The sequence below is a fragment of the Oryza glaberrima genome, chromosome 7 (genome assembly GCF_000147395.1).
Source record: "Oryza glaberrima chromosome 7, OglaRS2, whole genome shotgun sequence".
Lineage (NCBI taxonomy): Eukaryota > Viridiplantae > Streptophyta > Magnoliopsida > Poales > Poaceae > Oryza > Oryza glaberrima.
In genome coordinates this window covers 13,462,973-13,485,737 of record NC_068332.1, presented here as the reverse complement: position 1 = coordinate 13,485,737, position 22,765 = coordinate 13,462,973, and the positions used below count along the sequence as shown (strand labels likewise).

The 22,765-nt window shown below is 41.8% G+C and overlaps 2 protein-coding genes across 2 annotated transcripts; one reads left to right on the top strand and one right to left on the bottom strand.

Moving 5' to 3' along the window:
- Window positions 1-4,260: 4,260 nt before the first annotated feature.
- Window positions 4,261-9,020, bottom strand: LOC127778506 (putative disease resistance RPP13-like protein 1). The gene is made up of 2 exons (XM_052305126.1): window positions 8,647-9,020; window positions 4,261-7,337 (listed from the first exon to the last, which is right to left on the bottom strand). Exons 1-2 carry the CDS (start codon window positions 8,953-8,955, stop codon window positions 4,509-4,511), a joined length of 3,138 nt encoding a protein of 1,045 aa, XP_052161086.1. The 5' UTR covers window positions 8,956-9,020; the 3' UTR covers window positions 4,261-4,508.
- Window positions 9,021-11,600: 2,580 nt separating this feature from the next.
- LOC127778639 (putative disease resistance protein RGA3) lies at window positions 11,601-17,603 on the top strand. Its single transcript, XM_052305258.1, has 2 exons — window positions 11,601-11,967; window positions 14,232-17,603. Exons 1-2 carry the CDS (start codon window positions 11,662-11,664, stop codon window positions 17,349-17,351), a joined length of 3,426 nt encoding a protein of 1,141 aa, XP_052161218.1. The 5' UTR covers window positions 11,601-11,661; the 3' UTR covers window positions 17,352-17,603.
- Window positions 17,604-22,765: the final 5,162 nt, after the last annotated feature.

Genomic DNA, 22,765 nt, shown 5'->3' with positions numbered 1-22,765 from the left:
GTGTCATTTTGCGAAAAAACCCCTCGGCTTCCACGTTTTATAGAACGGTCCTAATTCACAATTTCTCTCTCCTTTGCACGAAATACTCGGATCTTAGAAGAGCCTATAGATAAAACATCGGCTCACAGAAACTGTTCGCGAGGGATTAATATCAAATTACACAAACCAGAGGGCTTTTTCGCAAAAATTTCACCGTGCACAAACAGTTCCTATCCGACGTGACATCGCCCAGCAGCCGCGTCACCCGCAGCCCTTTTATTTTTCCCGATGTGAGTATACTTTTATCTCTCCTATAGACGACTCTTCCAATTAGATAATAATAATAAATTATTTTCTAACCTAATTCTCTTGTACATTGTAATACTGAAACTCGTAAGTTTTCAAATTTACCGTACAATTATAATATAAGTGCAACTAATTTACACTTATACAAGTTGATTATTTTATTGGAAAACAATGTACTCCCTCTATCCCATAATATAAGGCGTACACACATTCCAAGATTCGACCAACAATTATTATAATATAAATTAAATTTTATTTGTTAAAATTAATATCATTAGATTGATATTTAAATTTACTTTAAGAAGGTTATAATTTTGTTGCAACAAACCTTATAGCATATGAGAAATTATAAGTCATAGATTAGTTTTGAAGACTGTGCCAAGTTTGACCAATGCCTTATATTATGGGATGGAGGGAGTAACATTGAAACTTGTAAGTTTTCAAATTTACCGTACAATTATTACAATATAAGTGCAGCTAATTTACAACATGGAAACAAGTTGATTATTTTATTGAAAAAGGTGACGTCATAAATATAGCTACTATTTATTTTATAGTCCAAAAAAAAACACAACTTATATTGCGAAAGAGCATGTAGCCTTTGGTTACAAGAGTCTCATTAGCACCTTAGTTCTTGGGTTCGACTCCTTATGGGAACGAATTTTCCAGGATTTATCAGCATTGTGCTTGTAGTGACTTCGTCAATCTCTAGGATTTGCCGGCTCAGTCTTCGAAGATACTCATAGGGGTAAGGTTTGCGTGCGTGCGTTCATAGGGGTGAGTGTGCGTACGTTGTATTGTGTAAATTTAAAAAAACAACTTAAATTTCTTCATTTTTCCCTATTATTTCTACGTTTCTAGCGTTTGGAGGAGGGGCTAAACTCGTAACTATTGCTCTTTTTCTACTACCACTAGTAAGTTGCGTTACAACGGGATATGTGAGAATATGAGGCCCTATTTGATTTTTTTAAATAATGGAATGAAACATCCTGGCTTTTACTTAAAAAGCTACAGCCAATTATTATAGAACTCACACAAAAGAAAACTCACACAGAAAGTTCGTGATCGATAGCATAAACAAAGCTAAGCAAACACAAACTAATAAACACCAACAAAAGAAAAAGATCCTCTAACTACTGAATTCTATTAGAGAACCTCCACCCGAAGTTAGCAAATAGATGCATAATCGTCATCTCAAGTTTATGACATTCATCATCTATTAGCTTGATATCTTCATCACGCCTTTGTAATTGAGCCCATCCCCGAAGCCAATACATTGCCCTCAAAAGCACCTGCAAATAGGATTTTGATGGTGTTTTATCAAAAACCATGTCATTTGTACTAAGCCAAAGAGCCCAACATACAGCGGAAGCTTCAACAAGAATATATTTTTTAATTTCTTTTACTAATACCCACAAGACAATATCCAAACATATGAGATATACTACGAGGAGGATAAAGTCCAAAAGAGAATTGTATAGCTCCCCGAAGAAATTTAGAAAAATGGAACTCAAAGAATAGATGGCATAATGATTCATTTTTCATACAAGCAACATCTCAAACTATCTTTAGTTAAAACGATCCTACCACATAAAAATATTAATATTAAAACATAAAAATATTAATCTTAAAAGACATTTTAAGTTTCCAAATAATCTTATTTCTCCCTATGAGATCCTATTTGGTTTAGCTCAAGATTATTATAATCTAAAGTCTCAGGAGTAATCTAAAATGGATTAATATGATTTTTTTAAAGTTACTTGTGTGAGTTTTCTTTTGCGTTAATCTAGAACCCGGATTAGGTAATCTCCTCCAAAGCTGCTCCTTTCATATTATTGGGTGAATGGGTGACTAAAAACCTATCACCTCCAGAGACTGAAAATTACCCACCTCTACTATCCATCTATCCATCTGAACAAAGGACATTATAGATTTTAATCTCCCAAACCCAAATAATCCATACCTCAAACAAATATCTCACAACTTATTCTACTTTTATTTATTATATATAATACAACTAATCTAGCTTAATAATTAGAATAATATTAAGTTAAAACATTGAAGTAACGAGAGTTTATTCCTTTATACTGTTTTTTATGGAAGTCTGGGGTGAGAGTTGGGCCTCTAAACATGCAAAACGAAGTGGTTAATTAGCACATGATTTAGCTATTTTTTTTAAAAAAATAGATTAATGTGATTTTTTAAAAGTATATACTCCCTCCATCCCAAGATATAACAACTTTCAGCCATCAGGATTTGTCCCAAAATATAAACTTCTCTATCAATATTCTCTTCCTAACCAATCACAACCATCCACCATTCACTTTTTCCGCCTACCTCCACTGCTCATACAATCACAACCCTCCACCATTCACTTCTACCTATTATCTCCGTCCCAAAATGCAACAACTTTCGGCTATGAATCTGGATATTAAGAAAGTACTCCCTCCGTCCTAAAATATAAGCATTTTTAGCTATGAATCTGGACAACTGTGTTCAACTCTAAAACTTTTTATATTCTAAACGGAGAGAGTAATTATTTTTTTAAAAAAAACGCATCGTTTAATAGTTTGTGAAGCATCACGCGCGGAAAAGGAAGGAGGTAGAGTTGGGGAACTGATCAAAGCCGAACGCAGCCGCATGCGTCTGCATTGGAGCAAGTACAGTAGTAGGCATTAAGCCAGCTATAACCTATAAACATATTTTAAAGAGATAAAGAAAAAGAGAGAAGAGCAACAGACAGATCTGTAGTCAACTGCAGCACGGACTTCAAGGCGTAATATGTGTATGATAGGTGGGACCAGGTATTAATAGTATAGTAAGCAACTATTGTATGAATTGGCTATTACCATATTAGTTATAGATGATTTGGAGTTAGTAGTGGGTTATACTATCAAACTTGCTCTTAGTAGTGGGTGGGGAATGAATTCCCTCCCCGGGTTACCCAGAGAGTCCCAGACCGTCGCTCTTCGATTCCCTTGCCACCGCCGCAGCGACGCCGTGGTCTACCCCACCTGCCTCGAGCCGAGCCATGGGCCTTCTCCCGCCCTCGAATCCGGCCGCCGGCGTCCTCTCGTCTACACATCGGTCCTCGTCGCCGCCACCCCCCCTGCGGGAGATGAGACGAGACGGACGGCGATTCCACTCTTGACTGCTGCCGAAGCTCCATTAGTGGCTGCCTACAGCAACGGGCCGGCACCAACCCTATCGCCGGTCTTGGGTAAGGCATTTGGTACGTATACTACTCCGGTACTGTTCTGTTTCAATCAATGCCACCAATATCTCAATGAGAATCTGGCCAAATTCAGTTAGGACCACAAATAGTCCTTTTATTAGTTTTTATTTTTACTTTTATTGCCAGTGTGTTGCAACGGGTGAAGGCTATTTAAATCTTATTATTGTTATATATATTTTAGTTAAGGTGAAATCTACTATGAGAACTCGTTTGGATATATACTTTTTTAGAAAATCATGAGCTGCAATTAGAAGTCCGATCGTCTTAAGTTAGCATGTGAGTTTTTTTAAAGAGATTTCTTATACGACTTCTTTTGTATTTCCAAAAGCGAATGAACTTAAAACAACTCAAATATAGATCTATATTTCCAAAACCAAATAAACTTAAAAACCGACTCATACACGGATGATGTACCAAAGTACCGGTAAAAACATCTTCAATTTTTATAATAGTAGATAGAGATTTTCATTTTTGGATAAACGGCATAAGGCCAGCTTTAAACAGGGGATGTAAAACTAGAGGCCAGTGTGCACCTCATTGTACACTAGACGTAGTGGGGGTGTAAACATGGGGTTATTAGCACATCATTCACAAGGATGGATAAAATTAATGAAGCATTTTCTCAAGAAAGTTATTTAGTGTGATACATACTCGATAACAGCCGGCCGAACCATACGGATTCAAATGAAGTATTTCACAGCGTTTAACTCATCAAACCTTATCAGTTGAGCTAGGGTTGATAAGTCGTGGAAAAATGAACCAACAATAATTTATGGGTAAAACTCTTACATCTCTATTCTTTAGTGGGTTAAAAGGCTGGGAAATAGGCTACAATGAAAAAAGAATCCCAAAATCAACTCCAAAAAAATTAAGTTTCAAAATTCAAATTTTGGATGCGGCTCTGGCTAGTAAGACAAGAAGCAATCAACAAAAGCCCTTGTTGAATTGATAACTAGTAGACATGTAACTGGTGGGCTGATCATATCCTCTACTTGATTGATGGGACTGCCATGTTGATAAGGTATTGGCAAACACAAAGAACCAGGATTGTAAGCAGAGTACCATAGTTAAGATGCCATCCAGGAGTACTACTATTCTGTGTTTCCTGCATCATAGGACCATCTGTAGGATCAATGGCCATGCTTGTACTCCTCATATATGATAATGGGAAAGTACTGTTATCCAAAGTCCTCCCGCAGACATATGGTATTCCTTCTATAAGAGGTCTGTCTGTGGACTCTTCATCAAAGCATCTAACAAGCAGATTCCATGTTCCAATCATTTCAAGTCTTTGCAGTCTGGAAGTATGGTGAGCCAACCATGCAGGAAGTTTTTCCAAGTGTCTACCTTCAATTTGAAGGTGTCTCAATGAAGTGGCACCGTTTACACTATTCAATTCTCGGCAGTTATTAACTTCAAGGATCTGGAGTTCCGGGAGGTTTGAGAGTTCTTTGAGATTCCCATTGTTGACTACAGTTAATTCCTTCAGCACAGGGAGGTTTTCAACCTTTTCTAGATGATCATACTCTTCTATATGCAAGACAGTTAATGCTGTAGAATGAACAATGACAGAAGGAAGGCAATTTAGACTGGGACAGCACTTGATCACAAACTTCTGAAGCACAGGCATGTCATTAGCCTGAAGTCCCGACCATGATTTGAAGTTTAACATCCTCTCAATTTGCATGTATTCCAGTGCTGGAAAAGCAATTTGTTGGTATCCCCTGAATTCAGTTCCAATTGTACGTAGTGCATTACATCCTGTAATTGTCAAAAATCTCAGCTGTGGAAGCTCACCTAATGCAGTTGGAAGTGTATCACAATTAATGCAGCTGTGAAGGCCAAGTTGCTGAAGATTTGTTAATACTGGCATCCACAATGGGTATTGGCGGCCATAATAGTTCTCTAGCTTTAGAGATTCTATGCATGTTGGTGGACGTAGCTCCTGGAATATCCCCTCTATACGAACAACTTCTTGAGGCACCTCCATTGGTTGCCCAACACTACTGCAGCATAGTTCCAGCTCTTTGAGCTGGCAGTTTGTTGACAATACATCTCTTGCATCTTCGCTCTTCAAGCACTTCTCTATCCTCAAGATATGTAAGCTTGTCAACTTACTGAGAGAATTCAACTCTTGCAAAGGCCATCCATCAGGTTCGCATGCTTTGGTGGTCACGAGAAATCCATACAAACAGTTTAATTCATTTAGTTGGTCAAAACTGAATTCTGCAGTATTCAGTTTTGTTCTTGAAATGTCAAGGCTTCTCAGTTTCTTCAGTTGGCCGATACCTTTTGGTAGTGTGCTGAGAGGACAACCCTTGAGGATCAAGTACCGCAGAGAATTCAGGTACTTGATGGTTTCTGGAAGCTCCTCAATTTTAGTTTCAGAAAGATTTAAGTACCTGAGGTGAACTAATCTTCCCAGAGTTGGAGGGAGAGACTCAACTGGGGTAGCATGTAGGTCGAGAACTCGTAGAAGTGTCAGCTTTCTCAGATGTTCTTCCAGGCCACCAGGTTTGTGTTCATTTTTGAAGAGTAGCAATGTTCTCAGTTTCGTTAACTTTGAAATCTCATTTGGTGCAGGCGTGGTCTCGCTTGTAAACCTGAAGTGGCGAGTCTCAAATGCATCATTCAAATGTTCGATATCACCTGTGTAGCTGTCGTCTTTTGAAAGACCTTGTGCAAAGGACTGTAGGATATGAGGCATCTTGGCTCGCTTTATCGTGTCAGTCCCCTCTATCATCTGTAGAAGGCCCTTCATGATCAGTTCCTCAAAATACTCTTCAGCCAGCTCCTCTGGTGTAGAATTTTTCGATGTTACCTCAATGAAACCCTCTGAGATCCACTGCTGAGTGATATAGTTCTTCTCAAAGACGAAACCTGCAGGAAACAACCCACAGTAAAGAAAGCATTGCTTCTGATAGGGCCCCAGATCCTTGTAGCTCATGTTGATAGCACCCTGTATGTTTGTTGAACAGGTCAAGAAGTCATTTTTATATACATTCTCCCACCCTGCCCTCCGGTCATGCTCTCTCAGAGCTTCTGCAATACTGCAAATAGTCAGTGGGAGGCCATCACATTTTTGCACAATTCTTCTTCCAGTATCTTGCATGTCCTTTGTCACATGAATATCTGAAACTAAGTTCTGCAGCAGGGACCAACCATCATCCTCGTCCAACTTATTCACTTGGTAGATGTGTCTTCCTGGTACACCTATTCGTTTCGCAAGATTCTTGTATCTAGTTGTAATTATCACTCTACTACCAGGATTGCCTTGTCTTACACGAGGTGATAGACTATCCCAACAATTAGGTGTCCAGAGATCATCGATCACCAATAGGAACTTCTGTCCGTCTATAATGCTACGAAGTTCCTCGTCACCTGCTGCTCTTGTAGAGCCTTTCCATATGGTTATATCGTTGGAGTGCCTGGAGGGGCATATCCATACTCTGGTAGGAAATGCGTCACATATATTTTGGTTATGATATATCTTTCCTGCAAAAGTAGACTTTCCAACCCCAATAGTACCAACTACTGCAAACAGAGATAATCTACTTCTATCTTCCCTCATTAACAGATCAATTAGATTCCTTGTGCTCTTCTCAATATCAGCTCCTACAGTGACTGGGAGAATTTCTGGAGCAGAATAAAGATATGACCTTGTGGTTCCTGCAGTTCGCTCATCTCCTGCATCTCTTAGCATTGGTTTTCTCCTTGATAACTCCTCTGAACTCATATTCAACTTTCTTATAGCTCTAGCAATCTTACAATCGACATCAATGACTTTGCAATTTAGTACAGTCGTAACTTGTCGTTCCTGATATTAATAAGTAATATTGTTAGAATAAAACAAAAAAAGATCTATATATGAGAGATAACATGTGTTATACGAGAGATGATAAAAACTAATCCAGTTCAAATATGAGCTCAATTTCAAGAATTTCACTGAGGCCCATCCATGCAATGTCCTTCCTACTACTATCATGTTACCGATCCCTGCTGTTTTTGCTCCAGAAATGTAATTGTAGTACAAGATTAGGTTAACTAATTGTGTGGGAGCTTAATGCAATTACATCCTTTGTTATTATGGAGTAATCTAACAAAAAAGAAGCTAATATGGTGCACCTACCAAGAACAGTTAACAGAGCAGAAAACATTGTCACTGGTTGGCTGTGGTAATCATTGCTTGTTACCTTGTTGTGTAACGGCTTTTCTTTTTTACATGATTATGGTGTTATTTGTATGATTGTTCTTCTCATATTGATTGAGAATGAATGAAATTTGATTGTTTGCTTGTTTTCACTCCTCTCTCTTTATTTTGTTCTAGGAGTGGACAATGCTATTGACTATGTCAAGCCCACAGAAATGCCACGACAACAGCAGTTCTATAGACCTGAAGTGACTATTATTGCATAAGCTGTATTTCAGTTCTCAAGGAACTGGGCCCTGCAAGAATGGCCACTAGTATATGGACAAGAAATAGCTGAGGAGCTCAACGATGGTAACCAATGATAGTGCCAAGGTTGTATCAGGTAAAACCGTTGGAGGATCTTGCTCCGTTCCTGATAGCATCTATTTTAATTAAGGGCATAATGATCGCAGTGGAGTTATTATACGGGCCAGGGTGACCTATCGTCTAAATGTTTCACTTTCAACACAAGCAGTAAGAGTACTGAATGTATAGGCTGATTCAAAAGTTTTTCTAGAGACACCAAGACTTTGGAGCCAAGTTTGCTTAAATTTCTTTGGAATGTGTCCTTTACCGTTGGGATTTATGGAAGCAAGAAAACATCGGTCTGACAGAAAATCAGAAATATAGCAAATTCACAGGCTGTGCAGTATTCCGGTGCTGGGTTTCTGTTTCAGTGGAATGTCTAGCAAACTATGAACAGTTTGATATATACTGCGTTGAGCCTGAGACACATAGCCATCCGCTCTTCCAAACTTGTACTGGACTATGATTAGTTGCTTTAGACTAGTGCAATCTGCAGAATTTGGAATATATGGGTTGAGAAGCAAATGGAGCAACCAAGGCAATTCTCTACAAGTAGAGCTGACACAGTGCATTACAATGAGCTTAATTACAGAGATAAGTTTTGTGGAAGATTATTATCAATACGCAGTACCAGTCTGAAGCGCGGCCATGCCGTCGCACCGCCGCCGCGCCTCTCCGCCTCGATCCGGCACCGGTCGATGATGTCGTCGGTGTCATACATGATGTCCTTCCACCGCTTGAGCCAGTTCTTGGTGTCGGCATCCTGGGCGGCTGCGGCCGCCGACTCGTACTCCTCCAGGACGGCCCTCATGTCCTCGATCCTCCTCCTGAGCTTCCGGACGTCGTGGTTCAGCCCGGCGTAGAGGCCGACCTCGTCGGCGACGAGGTTCCCCAGCAGCGTCGCGACGGTCGGTGCCAAGGCCGCGAGGATTGTAGCCATTGTTGCCTCACACCGGTCTGCAGATCTGGAGTAGGAGAGGCAATCAGCAAACAGGTGGAAGCATCAAACAGGTAGCTAAGGCTTCGGCTATCCTGTGTTCAGTGGAGTATTAATTAACGCCAATGGCCAATTGGCAGCGTGGTCCATCCAAGTCATCAACTATTTAGGGTGTGTTTAGTTAACGCCAAAATTGAAAGTTTGGTTGAAATTCGAACGATGTGACGGAAAAGTTGAAAGTTTGTGTCTATAGGAAAGTTTTGATGTAATGGAAAAGTTAAAAGTTTGAAGAAAAAGTTTAGAATTAAACTCGGTCTTAGATGCGCAATCTATATATTTTAAAACCAAGACTGGGATAGGGTTGACCAACAATTTATCTGTCATGTAAGTTCATAGTAATGAGTAAGGGCACTACTAATTGTTACTCCTTTCGTCTCATAATATAAGGGATTTTGACATTTTATTTGCACTGTTTGACCACTTGTCTTATTTAAAAAATTTGTGTAAATATAGAAAACGAAAAATTATGTTTAAAGTACTTTGGATAATAAAGTAAGTAAAAAATAATAATAATTCTAAATTTTTTTAATAAGACGAATGGTCAAACAATACAAACAAAATGTCAAAATCCCTTATATTAGGGGACGGAGGGAGTAGATCAATCCAAAGAAATACTCTTGCAGGAATAGTTTTGTCTTCTTACTAAGATGTTTGGTAATAGTTAAATTAAAAGCAGAAAAAAATGCCCTTTTTTTTCTTCATTCCAAATGGGTCCTAGCAGTATATTACTCGCTCCGTTCTCTAGATGACTATCTAAATTGATTGAGGCAGGACAGGGTGTGATATGTTCTATTGTGAGGATTAAAGAGATGTTTGGTTAAAGATGAAGGGAATATGCTAGTCCACAACAACTCTAAAAGCTTTGAAGAGGCTTACTTTAGGTCTTGTTTGAAAAATATGTTTAACAAATTCCATTCATGTTTGGAAAAATAGAAATGTACGTAGAATAATTTCCTTGTTCCAAATGCACCTTTCTTCTTGCTAAAAAACTCCTTTCTTCCATTGAATCCTTTTATTTATTACACTGACTTTTAATATTAGCCTAGAATTGGTGAGTTAAATAAATGGAAAATTAAAAAAAATGATTGACAAAATACAAATGGCCATAAAGCATCCTTATCCAGCCAATTTGCAGCATCCACAGGTGCGGTCCTCTTCTTCTTCATTGTCGTGGAGCCCAGCGACAGCCAACAGGCTCGAGTCTTGACTTGACCGCCCGACGAGCGGCAAAACAGGCAATAGATCCAGCAGCATTTCCCTTCTTTCCTTTTCTCTGTTCTCCTTTTCTTTCTCAGCCGATGTATTCAACGAAAGAATGATAGAAAAAGCGTTTAAATACTCATGTTAGAGCTAGCTAACATGTATAGTATAGAATAACAGATTAGCTAGCTCTAATATAAGTACAGTATATAGGGATTTTGTGGGTTTTATGGTGGTAATGTTGCGAGAAAGAGTAAATCGTAATTCTTCCGCCACTCCACCGCGGAAGGGGCTGGCTATAAAAGTGTTGCTACGTGGAATGCCGCATCGGCGGTCAAATAAGGTTTGGTTTGAATCGACTATGGTTCATTAAATCAAGACGGTGAATTTAGATGTGCAATTTTCAAGTTTACATACATATGTGATATCCGCTCTAAATTTAAGTACCATTCATATATTTTACTCCCAAAATAAAAAGTGAGTCACTACCTTAAAAAAAACAAACAAAAAATGGCTCCCATCCTCTCATGTACGATCCATCCCTCCACAAATAATATTTGTTCTTGAATACGTAGTTTGTAGTGAATGTGCTTCTATAGTTTTGTTATAATTTTGTCAAAGTACTTGTAGTTTTGTAAAAATAACTTTAATTTTTATTATGGGTAAAGATTAGTGCATGCTTTATGAAAAAGGTTGTTTTTGTAAATAACAAATATTTGTAGGTTATGAGGAGAGGAAGTATATGGAATTTCCAAATTTACGAGATATATATAATTAAAACAATAAATTTTAGAAAACCCCATGTTTTACAGTCAAACCACATGTATTATGATGTGTGATCTAAAATGTTTTATAAAACCCCATTCTTATGGATATTGAGCACAAATTTACTTCAAAATTCTAAAACATATAGTGTATATGAAAATTTTAATTACTATGCTCTGGAATAAGGTTGATAATTTATCTCTAAAAATAGTTCCAAATGCATTGAAATTAATCAAAATTTTAATACTGGTGAGGTTTTTTGAAACTTTAGAAGCATAATAGCTGAGGTTATATGCCACATGTTACAATATCTATTACCTCCATCGCGAAATATAAGAATTTTTAAAGTTGAATACGGGTATTAAGAAAATATGTACAGTTAAATAGGAAAAATAATGTTGTGAGTAGTTGAGTAGTGACGGTAGATAAAAAAAATATTTCCTATAACTTTAACAGTAATAAAACCTCTGATTAAAATATACTATTTTTTATTTCCTATATAACTTTAACAGTAAAACATCTGATTAAAATATGGTGAGAGGTCTTGGAATATCCCTGCTAGCTAACCTGTATAGACATCGATCATGTCACGTCGATGGCAAACTTGAGCCCCACTAGCTGCGTGGAGCTCCAGCCTGGTCAAACCATTCAATTCAAGCGCTCGCCGTCGCCGCCGCGACGGCCATGGCGACAGTGATGAGCGCGGTGGTGCCGGAGTTCCGCCGCGCCCTGGAGCGCGTCCTCGGCGACGAGGCGTGCCGCGCGATGGGCGTCGAGGGGGACGCCCGCAGGCTCAGGGAGGCGCTGGCGGACGCCGAGGGCAGGCTCCCCGGCGTGGAGAGGAAGGAGGTGGAGGACGCCGCCGCCAGGTTCTGGCTCGACGAGCTCCGGAGGGCCATGTACGCCGCGGAGGACTTCGTCGACGACTACTGGCGCCACCGGAGCGAGAGCAAACTGTCGCCGTCGCTGCAGCCCTCGGCCAGGAAATCGGTGAGCGCGGCTTCTTCTTCCTCTTCTTCCCCATCTGGAACAGTAGATGAACACACAAATAAAAAAAGCAGAAGTTATTACTAGTCTTTATTGCTGCATTTGTTTCTAATTTTGCTGAAATAGATCTGGTGGCATTGACAGTAACAAATACAGAGTAGTCGCAGTAACAAATCCAGGATAATTGAGAACGAATGGAGAAAATTGGTTGTAAGGGGCCATTTGGTTTGTTGCCACTTCCAACCCTGGCAAAATTCTGCGAGGCAACAAACCAAACATAAACATATACAGAGTCGGTTCACTTTATTGCCACTTTCCACCGTATCAAAATTTGGTAGTTCTGGAACTTTCCTCGCAAAAACACTACCAAATTTTGAAAATGCATTAAACTAAATACATCCCACAACCAAAATTTGGCAACATCAAAACTTACCGAATTTTGGCATTAGGTTGAAATTGGCAACAAAGTGAACAAACCCATAGTTTAGCCAATGCTGCCTTAGGCCCTGTTTGGTTCCATGGGCTAATTATTAGCCCCCACCATTTAGCCCTGAATTAGCCCTCAAAGATCCAAACATGTGGGCTAATTTGAGGGTAAATTTAATTAGCCCTCCTTAAAACATTAGCCCCTCCAAGGGATGCTAATGGGGCTAATTTTCTGTGGGGACCATAAAAAAGCAGCCTTATCTCCCTCTCTCTTCACCTTTTAGCCATGAATTAGCCCATGGATCCAAGCATGTCATCCTAGGCTAATGTTTAGCCTACCAATTCAAGACTAAACATTAGCTCTCAAAATTAGCCCTGAGCTAATCTTCCAAACATGGCCTTACTAAAATTTAATAGTTTCGGAAGTTTCTATGATTCTACTCTTAAAATTCCCAAACACATCAACAGGCACTAAATTGCATTAGGACTCAAAAATGTTTGGTGCATTGCCAAATTATAGTAGTTAGTTTTGGCAACAAATCAAACGAGCCCTAAATCCCATTAGGACTCATATGGACGCATTAGCAACGATTTTCTAGCATCGTCTATTATACTCCTTATAAAAAGGAGTAGTGGTGGTGGTGGTTCCACCACCAACTCCCAACCTTCTATTTTGGAGAGGAAAAAAGGATATGTGGGCTAGAGGGCCCACATGTCAACCAATACCACCAACTCTCTTCTTTTTGTGAGAAAGAAAAAAGGACTGTGTGGGGCCAAAGGATTCACATCTCAGTAACAAATGTATACAACAATTAAGAGATGGTAATGACACATTAATTATAATTTTCTTTAATTAATTAAAATCCTGTTGCAAGGCACGGGCAATATACTGTACATATGCCATACATTATTTATTATTAACATATTAACATAGTAGGAGCCTCTCCTGTTGTTTTACGAAAAAAAAAGGCACGGGCAATATGCTAGTAAAGAAAAGGTATTCTAGTCTTTTACATGAAGGAAGAATGAAAGTATAAATTGGGTGCTATGCATACTTGGGCCACTCCTTGAGAACCATGTAATTTATCTTTTGTCAAAGATGGCATGTCTAAGCACGGACAAAAGACCTTTCAACTACAGATTTGTGAACCAAAATCTACTATAGTTCAAAATCACTTCCCAGCCAAGCCAGTGAACTAACTCCATATGTTCATCATTCTGTATGCCTATCTTAACAAAGGGCCAGGCCGGACCCTCTAAAGCGTCTCTTCACTACAAATAGTCAGTCTTGATCAAAACTAGTCCGATATGAATGCGCAATCTCTTTGCGCTTTGTACTGTACCCTGGTATTTAAGCATGTGAAGCCTTTTACCAAAAATAGGGTAAAACATGTAGTATGCTGAAATACTATAAGTTCTTACTAGTTGGCTAGTAGAGGTTATACCCAAATTCTCTTTTATTTAGCTAAATCTTTTTTTTTTTAGAAATTATAACCTCTTAACTCACCTGACAATGTACCTGGAAGGAAACAATATTAGTTTCATTAACATATAATTTGGGGTACAATAATCTCTCTCTGGATGAAAGCACAGCCATATTACTGTGTTAGCTAGTGTTTGGTGCAAATCAATGCATTCATGCATGCTGATAAGTAATTCACATATTTACTTCCACTGGAATAACTGGACAGCCCTTATAGTGTCAGGTCGTGTGGTTACTGTTGCACTCTCATAACGTGACATAGATTCTAACATCTTAGTTATTCTCTGTTAAATTTTGAGCATTTCTTCCTTTCTACATGTTCTGTGGACTTATACATTCAATATTCATCTGTGTCCAGATATTACAGAAGTTAGGCATTCCACTTAACCGCAGGAGGCTTGAACACAAAGATTTAAAAGAGAGCCTAAAGAACCTGTGTGGGATGTTTAGTTTCATCTCCGAGAGTTCGGCACCACCGCCAACACCCAATAATGAACAAGCAACAGAAACTGAACAAGGAAGTCAACTCGACAGATCAAATTCCCATCTAGGTGCTGATATTCTCTATCATCATGTAGTTGAGGCAAATGATAAGTTCAATAGCATGCTGGACAATTTGACCAATGATGATGATGATGACAGTAATATAATTGTTCTTGCGATAGTTGGTGCTGGGGGGATAGGCAAGACTACTCAGGCAAGGAAATTGTTTGATAATCCAAGGACCAGAAGTGCTTTCGATATTACAATATGGTTAAGTTTATCCACAGATTTCACCGACACAGACTTACTGTCAGCCATCATCAGTGCGGGTGGAGGAAATCCCCGTGGCTTAGAAACAAGAGCAGATTTTGAAACAATGCTTTCTAGAATAATTAAAAAGAAGAAATGTTTGATTATGCTCGACAATGTTGTGAGTGGGCACATATACGAGGACTTTCTGGAGGGTCCCTTAAACTGTGCAGCTCATGGTAGTCGAATTTTGATTACTACTCGAGACAAAAATGTTGCTGCAAAAATGAAAGCAGTTCATATCTATGAAGTACAAGAGTTAAGCTGTGAAGATGGCTGGAAATTGCTTTACAACAGGGCTTCTTTGAAAGAGAATGAGATTATAGATCTAAAGGAGATAGGACAGAAGATTGCTGAAAGATGCAATGGTATTCCTTTGGCCATAAATACTATTGGGAGTGTCTTGCGTACTAAGAGAAAAACGGAATTTGAGTGGCTGTCAGTACATGCAAACTCAGCCTGGTCCTTTAAGGACCTTCCTGAGGGAACCCAAGGCGTTATGGGATCTATCTTCCTAAGCTATTGCAACTTATCATCTCATCTGAAGCAGTGCTTCCTATATTGTTCATTGTTTCCCGAAAATATTGTGATAAATCGTCACTTGGTTACTCAGCTATGGATCTCAGAAGGTCTTGTTGAACCAGGGATGGATAACAATATTGAAGAAGTAGCAAAGAAGTATTACGATGAACTGGTATTGAGAAACCTTCTACAGCTGGAGCCAGGATCAGATGACACTACACAATGTATTATGCATAACCGAGTGCGGTCCTTTGTGCAATTCTTGACCAAAGATGAGATTATTTCTGGTAATCTTGAGCTTATGAATGTTCCTGCAGTTGGAATACGCCGTCTATCTATCATGAACAAGGGACTGACTGCCATACCCAAAGATATCGAAAGACTAACAAAATTGAGGACACTGCTTCTCTTTAAAAATCCACTGAGTAGTCAAGGCCTGGATGACATCTTCAAAAAGCTGAAGTTCTTGCGAGTTTTGGACCTCGCGGAAACATCGATTGAAAAAGTTCCAAAATCAATCGGCAAATTACTACACCTCAGGCACCTAAACCTCTCCTTTACTAGAATTAAAGAGCTCCCCAAATCAATGGCATGCATTGGTAATCTCCGCTTCTTGGGTCTGCAAAGCTGCATTGGGCTACGTTCTCTTCCTGAATGTATACAAGAGCTGCAGCATATCAGAATTCTTGATCTTCGTGGCACTGTGTTGAATCAGGTCCCTCCAGGATTAAGTAATTTGATACATCTCAGTTTACTGCATGGTTTTGTTGTAAACAACGAAACTACATGTGAAAAAAACCGTGATGCATGGCCTCTCAAAGACCTAAATTCACTGGGGAAGTTGAACAGCCTTGAGATATTGAAGATAGAGAGAGCTAAAGATGGATCGGAGGCACAAAAAGCAGCATTAGGAAGTAAGAATTCCCTCAGAAACCTTGAACTCTGCTGCAGCAATGAAAGCCGACATGTTGAAGTAATTGATGACGTTGAGGCTACAAGAATACAGAGTATATTTGAAGATCTTAGTCCTCCTCAGTCATTGCATTCTCTAAAGATTGTAGCATATCTTGGTAATCAGTACCCTTCCTGGATTTCAGCCTTACAACTGCCAAATCTACAGCGACTTATCCTTGTGGACTGCATATTCTGTAGAAACATTTCCCAACTATACCAGATTCCTCAGTTGAGGTTCCTATCTATAGTTAACTCTTCTGCATTAAAACAGATTGCCCAAGTGAACGACTCTCAATTAGGGCAGATCGACGAAGCGAACGACTCTGCATTAGAGCAGATTGACCAAGTGAATGACTCTGATCCACCTGCATTTCCAAAGCTTGAAGATCTGCATATCAAAGATTTGCGTAACTTAGAATCATGGACAGGGTTCAAAACAGGAGATCTGCCTCGGCTTCGTAAGTTTAGTCTGGAGAACTGTCCCAACTTGAAATCTCTCCCAGATGGCCTTGAGCACTCAAAAGCTCTGACAAGCATGTGTGTCATACATGCTGATAGGATTAAAACTGTTGAGAACCTGCCGTTGCTCAAAGAATTGGTCCTACAGTCCAACAAGAGTCTTCATGCGATACATAAACTCCCCCTTCTTCAAGAGCTTACAATCATCAGCTGCCCCAATCTGCTTGACGTTTACAGTGCCACCTCATTATGTCACCTCAACCTGATAGACAGAGACAGAGAGCTTGTGGGACTTCCAAAATGGCTGGAACAACACGCTACAAGGCTTGACACACTCAACATAGTTGCGCAACCAGAACTCCTCAAGAAGTGCCTCCCTGAAGGCCAAGACTGGCCGGTTATCGCCAACATTGGTCATGTTTATGCGAGGTTGCAAGACAGATCGCCGTATTTTTGGTATGAGAAGAGGACTGGTAAGGTTCATTCGAGCCACCCTTCTGCCACATCTGTTGCCGCTGCGCATGGAGCTGGCGTTGTGCGCGTGCGTTCGATGCAGGTTCTGAAGGTGCAGCTGAGACAGCATCTGTTCCCATTGCTTCTTGCACTAGGCTTCGTCTTATCTGCGTATGGTACATCCTACCTGCTGCCGACGAAGGTCAGCCATGCCTTCCGGAGCTTGATGGCGTTGTTAGTGTTTTTAGTGTCCATTTACCGGCTGCTAATTTTTCGGGGGCTAGCCAATGGTAATTGAAGTTATGTCTTTTCATTTGAAATGATATGTTCGTTGCTGATTTTTTTTTGGGCACTGTGTACAATCCATCACATTCTGTACAATATGAGGTTAAGCACACAATACGCCTTCAGCATGGAAGCAACAAGCACGGAATAAACGCATGGCATTGGAGCAAGCATACATGTACACTAGTGATGTGCAAGTGGATACCCTCGTAAGTTTTATTTGTGCTTTGCCAATGTTTGTGAGTTAAGAAGCTGTAGTAGCATGAAGTCAAGTGCATGGTTCAAGGTACTCCCTACTATCTAAGGCTTGGTTTCTTTTTTTTTCTCCTAAACAAACCGCACAAGAGGTTCTATATTGATATAGCAGAAAAAAAAAAGAAAATAGCCCTAGTAGGCTATAATCAGGAAAAAGAAAGCTAGCCAAGCCAAACGCCTATGACACAAATACCAGCTATTGGAGCAAACAAAAGCATGGCACCCAACACACTCTTGTCCATACACATTTTAGGGTTAACGGGAGAGAGGGTAAGAGAGAAGAATAGATCCGTTCTCTCCCACTAGACCCGCCAACGTGGCTAACTTAGTAACTTGAGGTGCCTAGGACGCTGTTGCGAGAGGATAAAGTATGGACAAGAGTTTAGCTGGAAATGGACCTTCAAACAACGCCTTCAAGAAGGTTATGACGCTGATGGTGTTGTCATCGTCTGCCCTAGAAACCAGGACGTGGGTTTCACCAAAGGATTCCACCATGGAGGGGAGAGATGCCACGGCAGTGCCCCCCAGCGGGGTTACGGTGCTCGAGAGCGTCGTCACTGTCAACCCTGAAAGGACTAGTCTTTCGCTCGGAATTTGCTAACCCTCACATGTCAAAGCGTTACTGTCAAAACCAGCAGCCCTACCTTCCAAATACCTTCGACACACAACCACCGACAAACGCCCTACTGTCGGCCGGCAAACAAGCAGGAGGCCTACTGTCGGCCAGCAAACAAGCAGGAGGCCACCTTGGAGGGTGTAACATCCTAAAAATCCCTAATAATAAAAAATCACTAAAATTTCGAACTCTTAAAAAACTTTTGCATCATGCTAGTGTTATTCGTTTCTCCGTTGCAAAATGTATTGTTTAAATTAAATAATGTGAGAAGACAAATATATTGATATGACAAGACAAATACTAAAACCTTAAATATGGGGAAAATATAAACATATGTTGGAATTAGAAAAATTAATTATTAATATATGGTGCAATAAATCACAAGATTGGAAGTGTTGAAATATAGGTAAGTATCTAAAAGAAATAAGGAGATTAAAACATCTAAAACTTATTCACACAAAAAGTCTAGGAAAAGCCCTAATTGTGATTTTTCCCGGGTTGCTACTGTTGCCAGGTGTTCGATCTGTGCCTAACCCGACCGAACACCCGACGCCGCCCTCTCCAATCACTGCCGTGCCGCGCGCCTGCCTTTCCGACTCGTGCGCCGCACTGGTCGTGCCCGTGCGCCGCACCGCGTCACGCCACGCCGCGTGGGCCCGCCGCCGACCGAGCCGCCAAAAACCCGCGCCAAAGCTGCACCGCCATGAGTGCCCGCGTCATCCCGTCCCCTCGCGCGTCGCCTTCGGGATTGAGTGATAACGGCCGCCACGACGACCCCGCGTCACCCTAGGGCATAGCCCTACGCCTTCCCTATCGAGGCCGTTATCACTGTCCGTCGCCGTCGCTCTTGCCGCCGTCGCGTTGCCATCCTGTCACCCACAACTAAGACCGCTGGATATTAGGGTGCTCCTTCCCCAGCTAATGATCCCTCTCCTGGAACCCTATCATCTAGGCAATCATGTCGGCATAGTGCATTGAACCAAACCTAGGAGAGATCGAAACGTGGCGGAGTCATCGATTGACCTTATCCAGTAGGAATCGCCCTCCCTCTCGCTGTTATAAGCTCGCCCTTAGCTCGTCCTCATCCAAAATCAACCTCTCATCTACTTCTCTCTTCCCCAAAGCTCTTGCTCCATCTCAGAGGAAAGAAAACGCGCCGCCGCCGGGTGTCAAACACCTGGTGGGCGGGGGCTGCGCCGCCGCCGCAGGGCCTCTTGGCCGGTGTGGGTGGCGGGGTGTGGAGAGGAGGTGCCCGTGTTGCCGTTGCTGCTGTTGGAGGGAGCCGAAAGCCGCTACGTGAGGAAGGCCGAGCGTCGAACACCTGCGACCGTCGCCGACCGCCGTCTGCCCCTGTTTCGGCCGTACCGCGCCGCGCGCCGTCGAACTTCTCTGTTCCGCCACTCCGTGGTAAGCCCTCGCGCCTGTAGTACCGCCTGGACATCTAGAAGCCAGCGGCCCCCTCGATTTGGGGTGTGCGCCACCGTAGCCGTGCCGACTCCGGCTGCCACGGTGCCATGGCCGAGCTCATCGTGGAGGGACCTCGTTCCCATGCAACCTAGGCTAGGTTTTTGCTTCTATATACTCCATGTGGACCCTAGATGGTTGAATTGTCGTTGGTTGCGCTCATATTGGTCCCCATTGTGCCGCCGCCGATTTTGGGATCTTGGCGTCGTCGCGCGCCGGGCAATCGCCGCGCTTCGCTACCGCCGCCGGCGGGTATCCGGTGATGCGCCGCCGCTCGCCCCACCGTGCGCCGAGTCGTCCCGGCTCGGGCCGCTGCGCTGCACGGGCGCCGCTCCTCTGCTCCGTCGTGAGCGAGAGGTAGAAGACGACGGGGAAAAAGAAAAGAACGAGAGAGAGAGAAACCATGTGGGACCCACATAGTAGTTAGCGCGCAGTAATTCTCTCCCTAATGATGATTAGCCGAGTCTATGACGTGTGGGTCCGGTTGATTAGAAAATCTAATTAAAATCAATATTATGATTACTGTCAATGACAAGCGGGACCCACCGGTGATTAAAAGGAGCGGTTTACCCTTAATTAAAAGGGCCGGCCCCACCTGTCAATGACACAGCATGATTTCCATTAGAAAATAAAAACCGAGAAAAGAAATAGGAGGATGGCCCACGTGCCCGCCTATGTGGTTTATGGATTGCAGATCGGAATAAAAATAAATGAATTAGGAACAGTAACTCTTTACAATTTCTCGGATTAACTCAAATTTGAATCTTTAAACTAGCATAACTCACTCATTTTAACTCGGATCCGAATGAAACTTGAACCTAAATTCATCTAAAATGAAGATCTATCTGATGGTACCATTTTCTCAAATTAATTTGTACAGTTTGAATTTTGGTGAATTTATTTGAATTCTAATTGAATTCAAATCCGATCTTTCGCACGTAAATTTAGATTCCGAGGGAATTGTTGATTCGATTGAGGAGCAGGGACAGCAAGACTGCGATCAAGGCAAGTCATCACTAATCTTTGAGCATGTTGAACCTATTGTGAAAATTATGTTCATTCAAATAAAATTGCATGCTATATATGAATATGAATGTCCTACTTGTTATATATGCCATGCCTTGATATTGATTATCTGTATGACCATTGTAAACCATGCTATCGTGTGTACTTAGTCAATATTGGACCAATGCTTAGTCATGCTAAACTAGAATCATGCATTCTCATATTCATCAAGTGCTATATGCTTGGGCAACTATTTTGGGGAAGGTAGTTGAGATGCGGCGTGTGGAGACATAAGCGCCACATTGCCATGACATTGATGACATGAATTGTGAAAGGAGAAATAAAACTAAACAACTGTTTTCGACTGGGGCGGCTGGGGAACATGGGTGGTGTCCGGAAAAGGCTAGTGCCGTCCCTGGTCAGTTAAGGACCGAGCCATGAAGTTAAGCATGAAACGACCCTCGTACAACCATACTTCTCGTATGGGTATAGACCTAGCGGAGTAAATAGCCGAGCGGAGGCAGTATCTCTGCATAGTGGTATTCTTGATGTGTGTGGGGCAGGGGCCTACGGTGGGGCAGCCATTGGTAGGACCGCGAGGGGCGGGTGCCTACAGTGGTGTCGTCATCGGTAGGACTGCCATGTGTGAACCCAAACTTAACTATAATTTAATGCATGTGTGAGTCATCCCTTCCCGGGAGCGCCAGAACTCCTCTTACTGCTAGAAACTTATGACGCCTAGAGTGCATGAGGACTATAGTTCATGGAGCGCGTACTGCCAATATAAGGTTATTGAAAGACTTTGCTGTGGCAAGTCTCATTCGTTGGGACGTAGGCTGATGTGTTGGGCGAGTCGCGGAGTACGGGTAAAGTGTACATCCACTGCAGTGTGAATAAACCAAATCTATTCGAATAGTCGTGCTCGCAGTTAATGAGCACCGGGACATGTATTACACTTGGCTAGACTCTAAATTCTTAATTTGATTGGGATGGGATATGCATAATGATTTTGTACTGGCGGATCAACTTCTCGAGAGGCGAGAAGGAGTAAACCCCAGAAAACCATGACGGCCAGTAACAGGAAGCCATCTTTGGGAAGACAATGGATGGTGAACAGAACCGTTGCTGTGTAATAAACACTGGAATTAAAACTGGACTAGTCTGTGCTAGATATTAGGCTTGTGAAAATAATTGTGAAACTTGCTTTACGTAAATAAACCAATGGCCATACTTTGAATACCTCTATCATATGCATTGTTGTTGTGGTGGCTTGCTGGGTACGGTTGATACTCACTCTTGCTATTACAAAATTTTATCAGTGGATGGCAATGAAGTCGAGGAGGATCCCTATGCATATCTTCAGGAGGATACGGAGGATGACGGCGCTCTGTAGGTCTTAGTTACGGTCGTTGCCTGTGGCAATGGCATGGCCACTGCCTAAATTTCGCTGCCTTATCTATTTCTGCTTTTGCATGTATTTCAAACCATTCGGTCCTATGTTCTAGTCTATGCCTGCGGGCCTATGATGTAATAATTCGCGCTAGACAATCCTTGTATGCGCATTTGATATTTCAGCTAAGTAATCGTGAGTACCAGACTACTTGATCCAGGGAAATGGTACTAATGACACGAGTGATTCCTGTTATAAAAACGGATCTATAGAGAGTCGCCTCCAAGCTTGCTACCACAAACCCCACCTACGTCGCCACCTCTCCGCTGCCTTGGGAAGACCCAACCACACTAGCAAGCAAGCACGAGAGGATGGGGACGGATGTAGATGGACACGCAATCATTGTTGAAGATATTCGCTTCCACCAGCACCCTAGTTGGCAACGTCGTCCTTCCTTCAACGAGGGGAGAGGAGCAACCGCTACCATAGCCACCACGGCCGCTCCCTCCTATCGTCCCCACCATCACTGTCGCCTCGCCGGTAAACAAGCACGAGAGGAAGGAGATAGATGTCGACAAATACCCGGTCATCGTCAAAGCCGTTCCCTCCCAACCGCACTGCAGCCCGTAACGCTTGACGGCGGCAACATCGCCGTCCATGACCACCATTGCCATTGGTTGCTATAGATGGCCATATG

What these genes read in the sequence shown, in the direction of transcription:
- LOC127778506 (XM_052305126.1), bottom strand. Translation starts at nt 8,955, where the DNA reads ATGGCTACAATCCTCGCGGCCTTGGCACCGACCGTCGCGACGCTGCTG. An exon ending in CATGGCCGCGCTTCAGACTG is followed by an intron (nt 7,338 to 8,646) that starts GTACTGCGTATT and finishes TATTAATATCAG; the next exon opens with GAACGACAAGTTACGACTGT.
- LOC127778639 (XM_052305258.1), top strand. Translation starts at nt 11,662, where the DNA reads ATGGCGACAGTGATGAGCGCGGTGGTGCCGGAGTTCCGCCGCGCCCTG. An exon ending in AGCCCTCGGCCAGGAAATCG is followed by an intron (nt 11,968 to 14,231) that starts GTGAGCGCGGCT and finishes ATCTGTGTCCAG; the next exon opens with ATATTACAGAAGTTAGGCAT.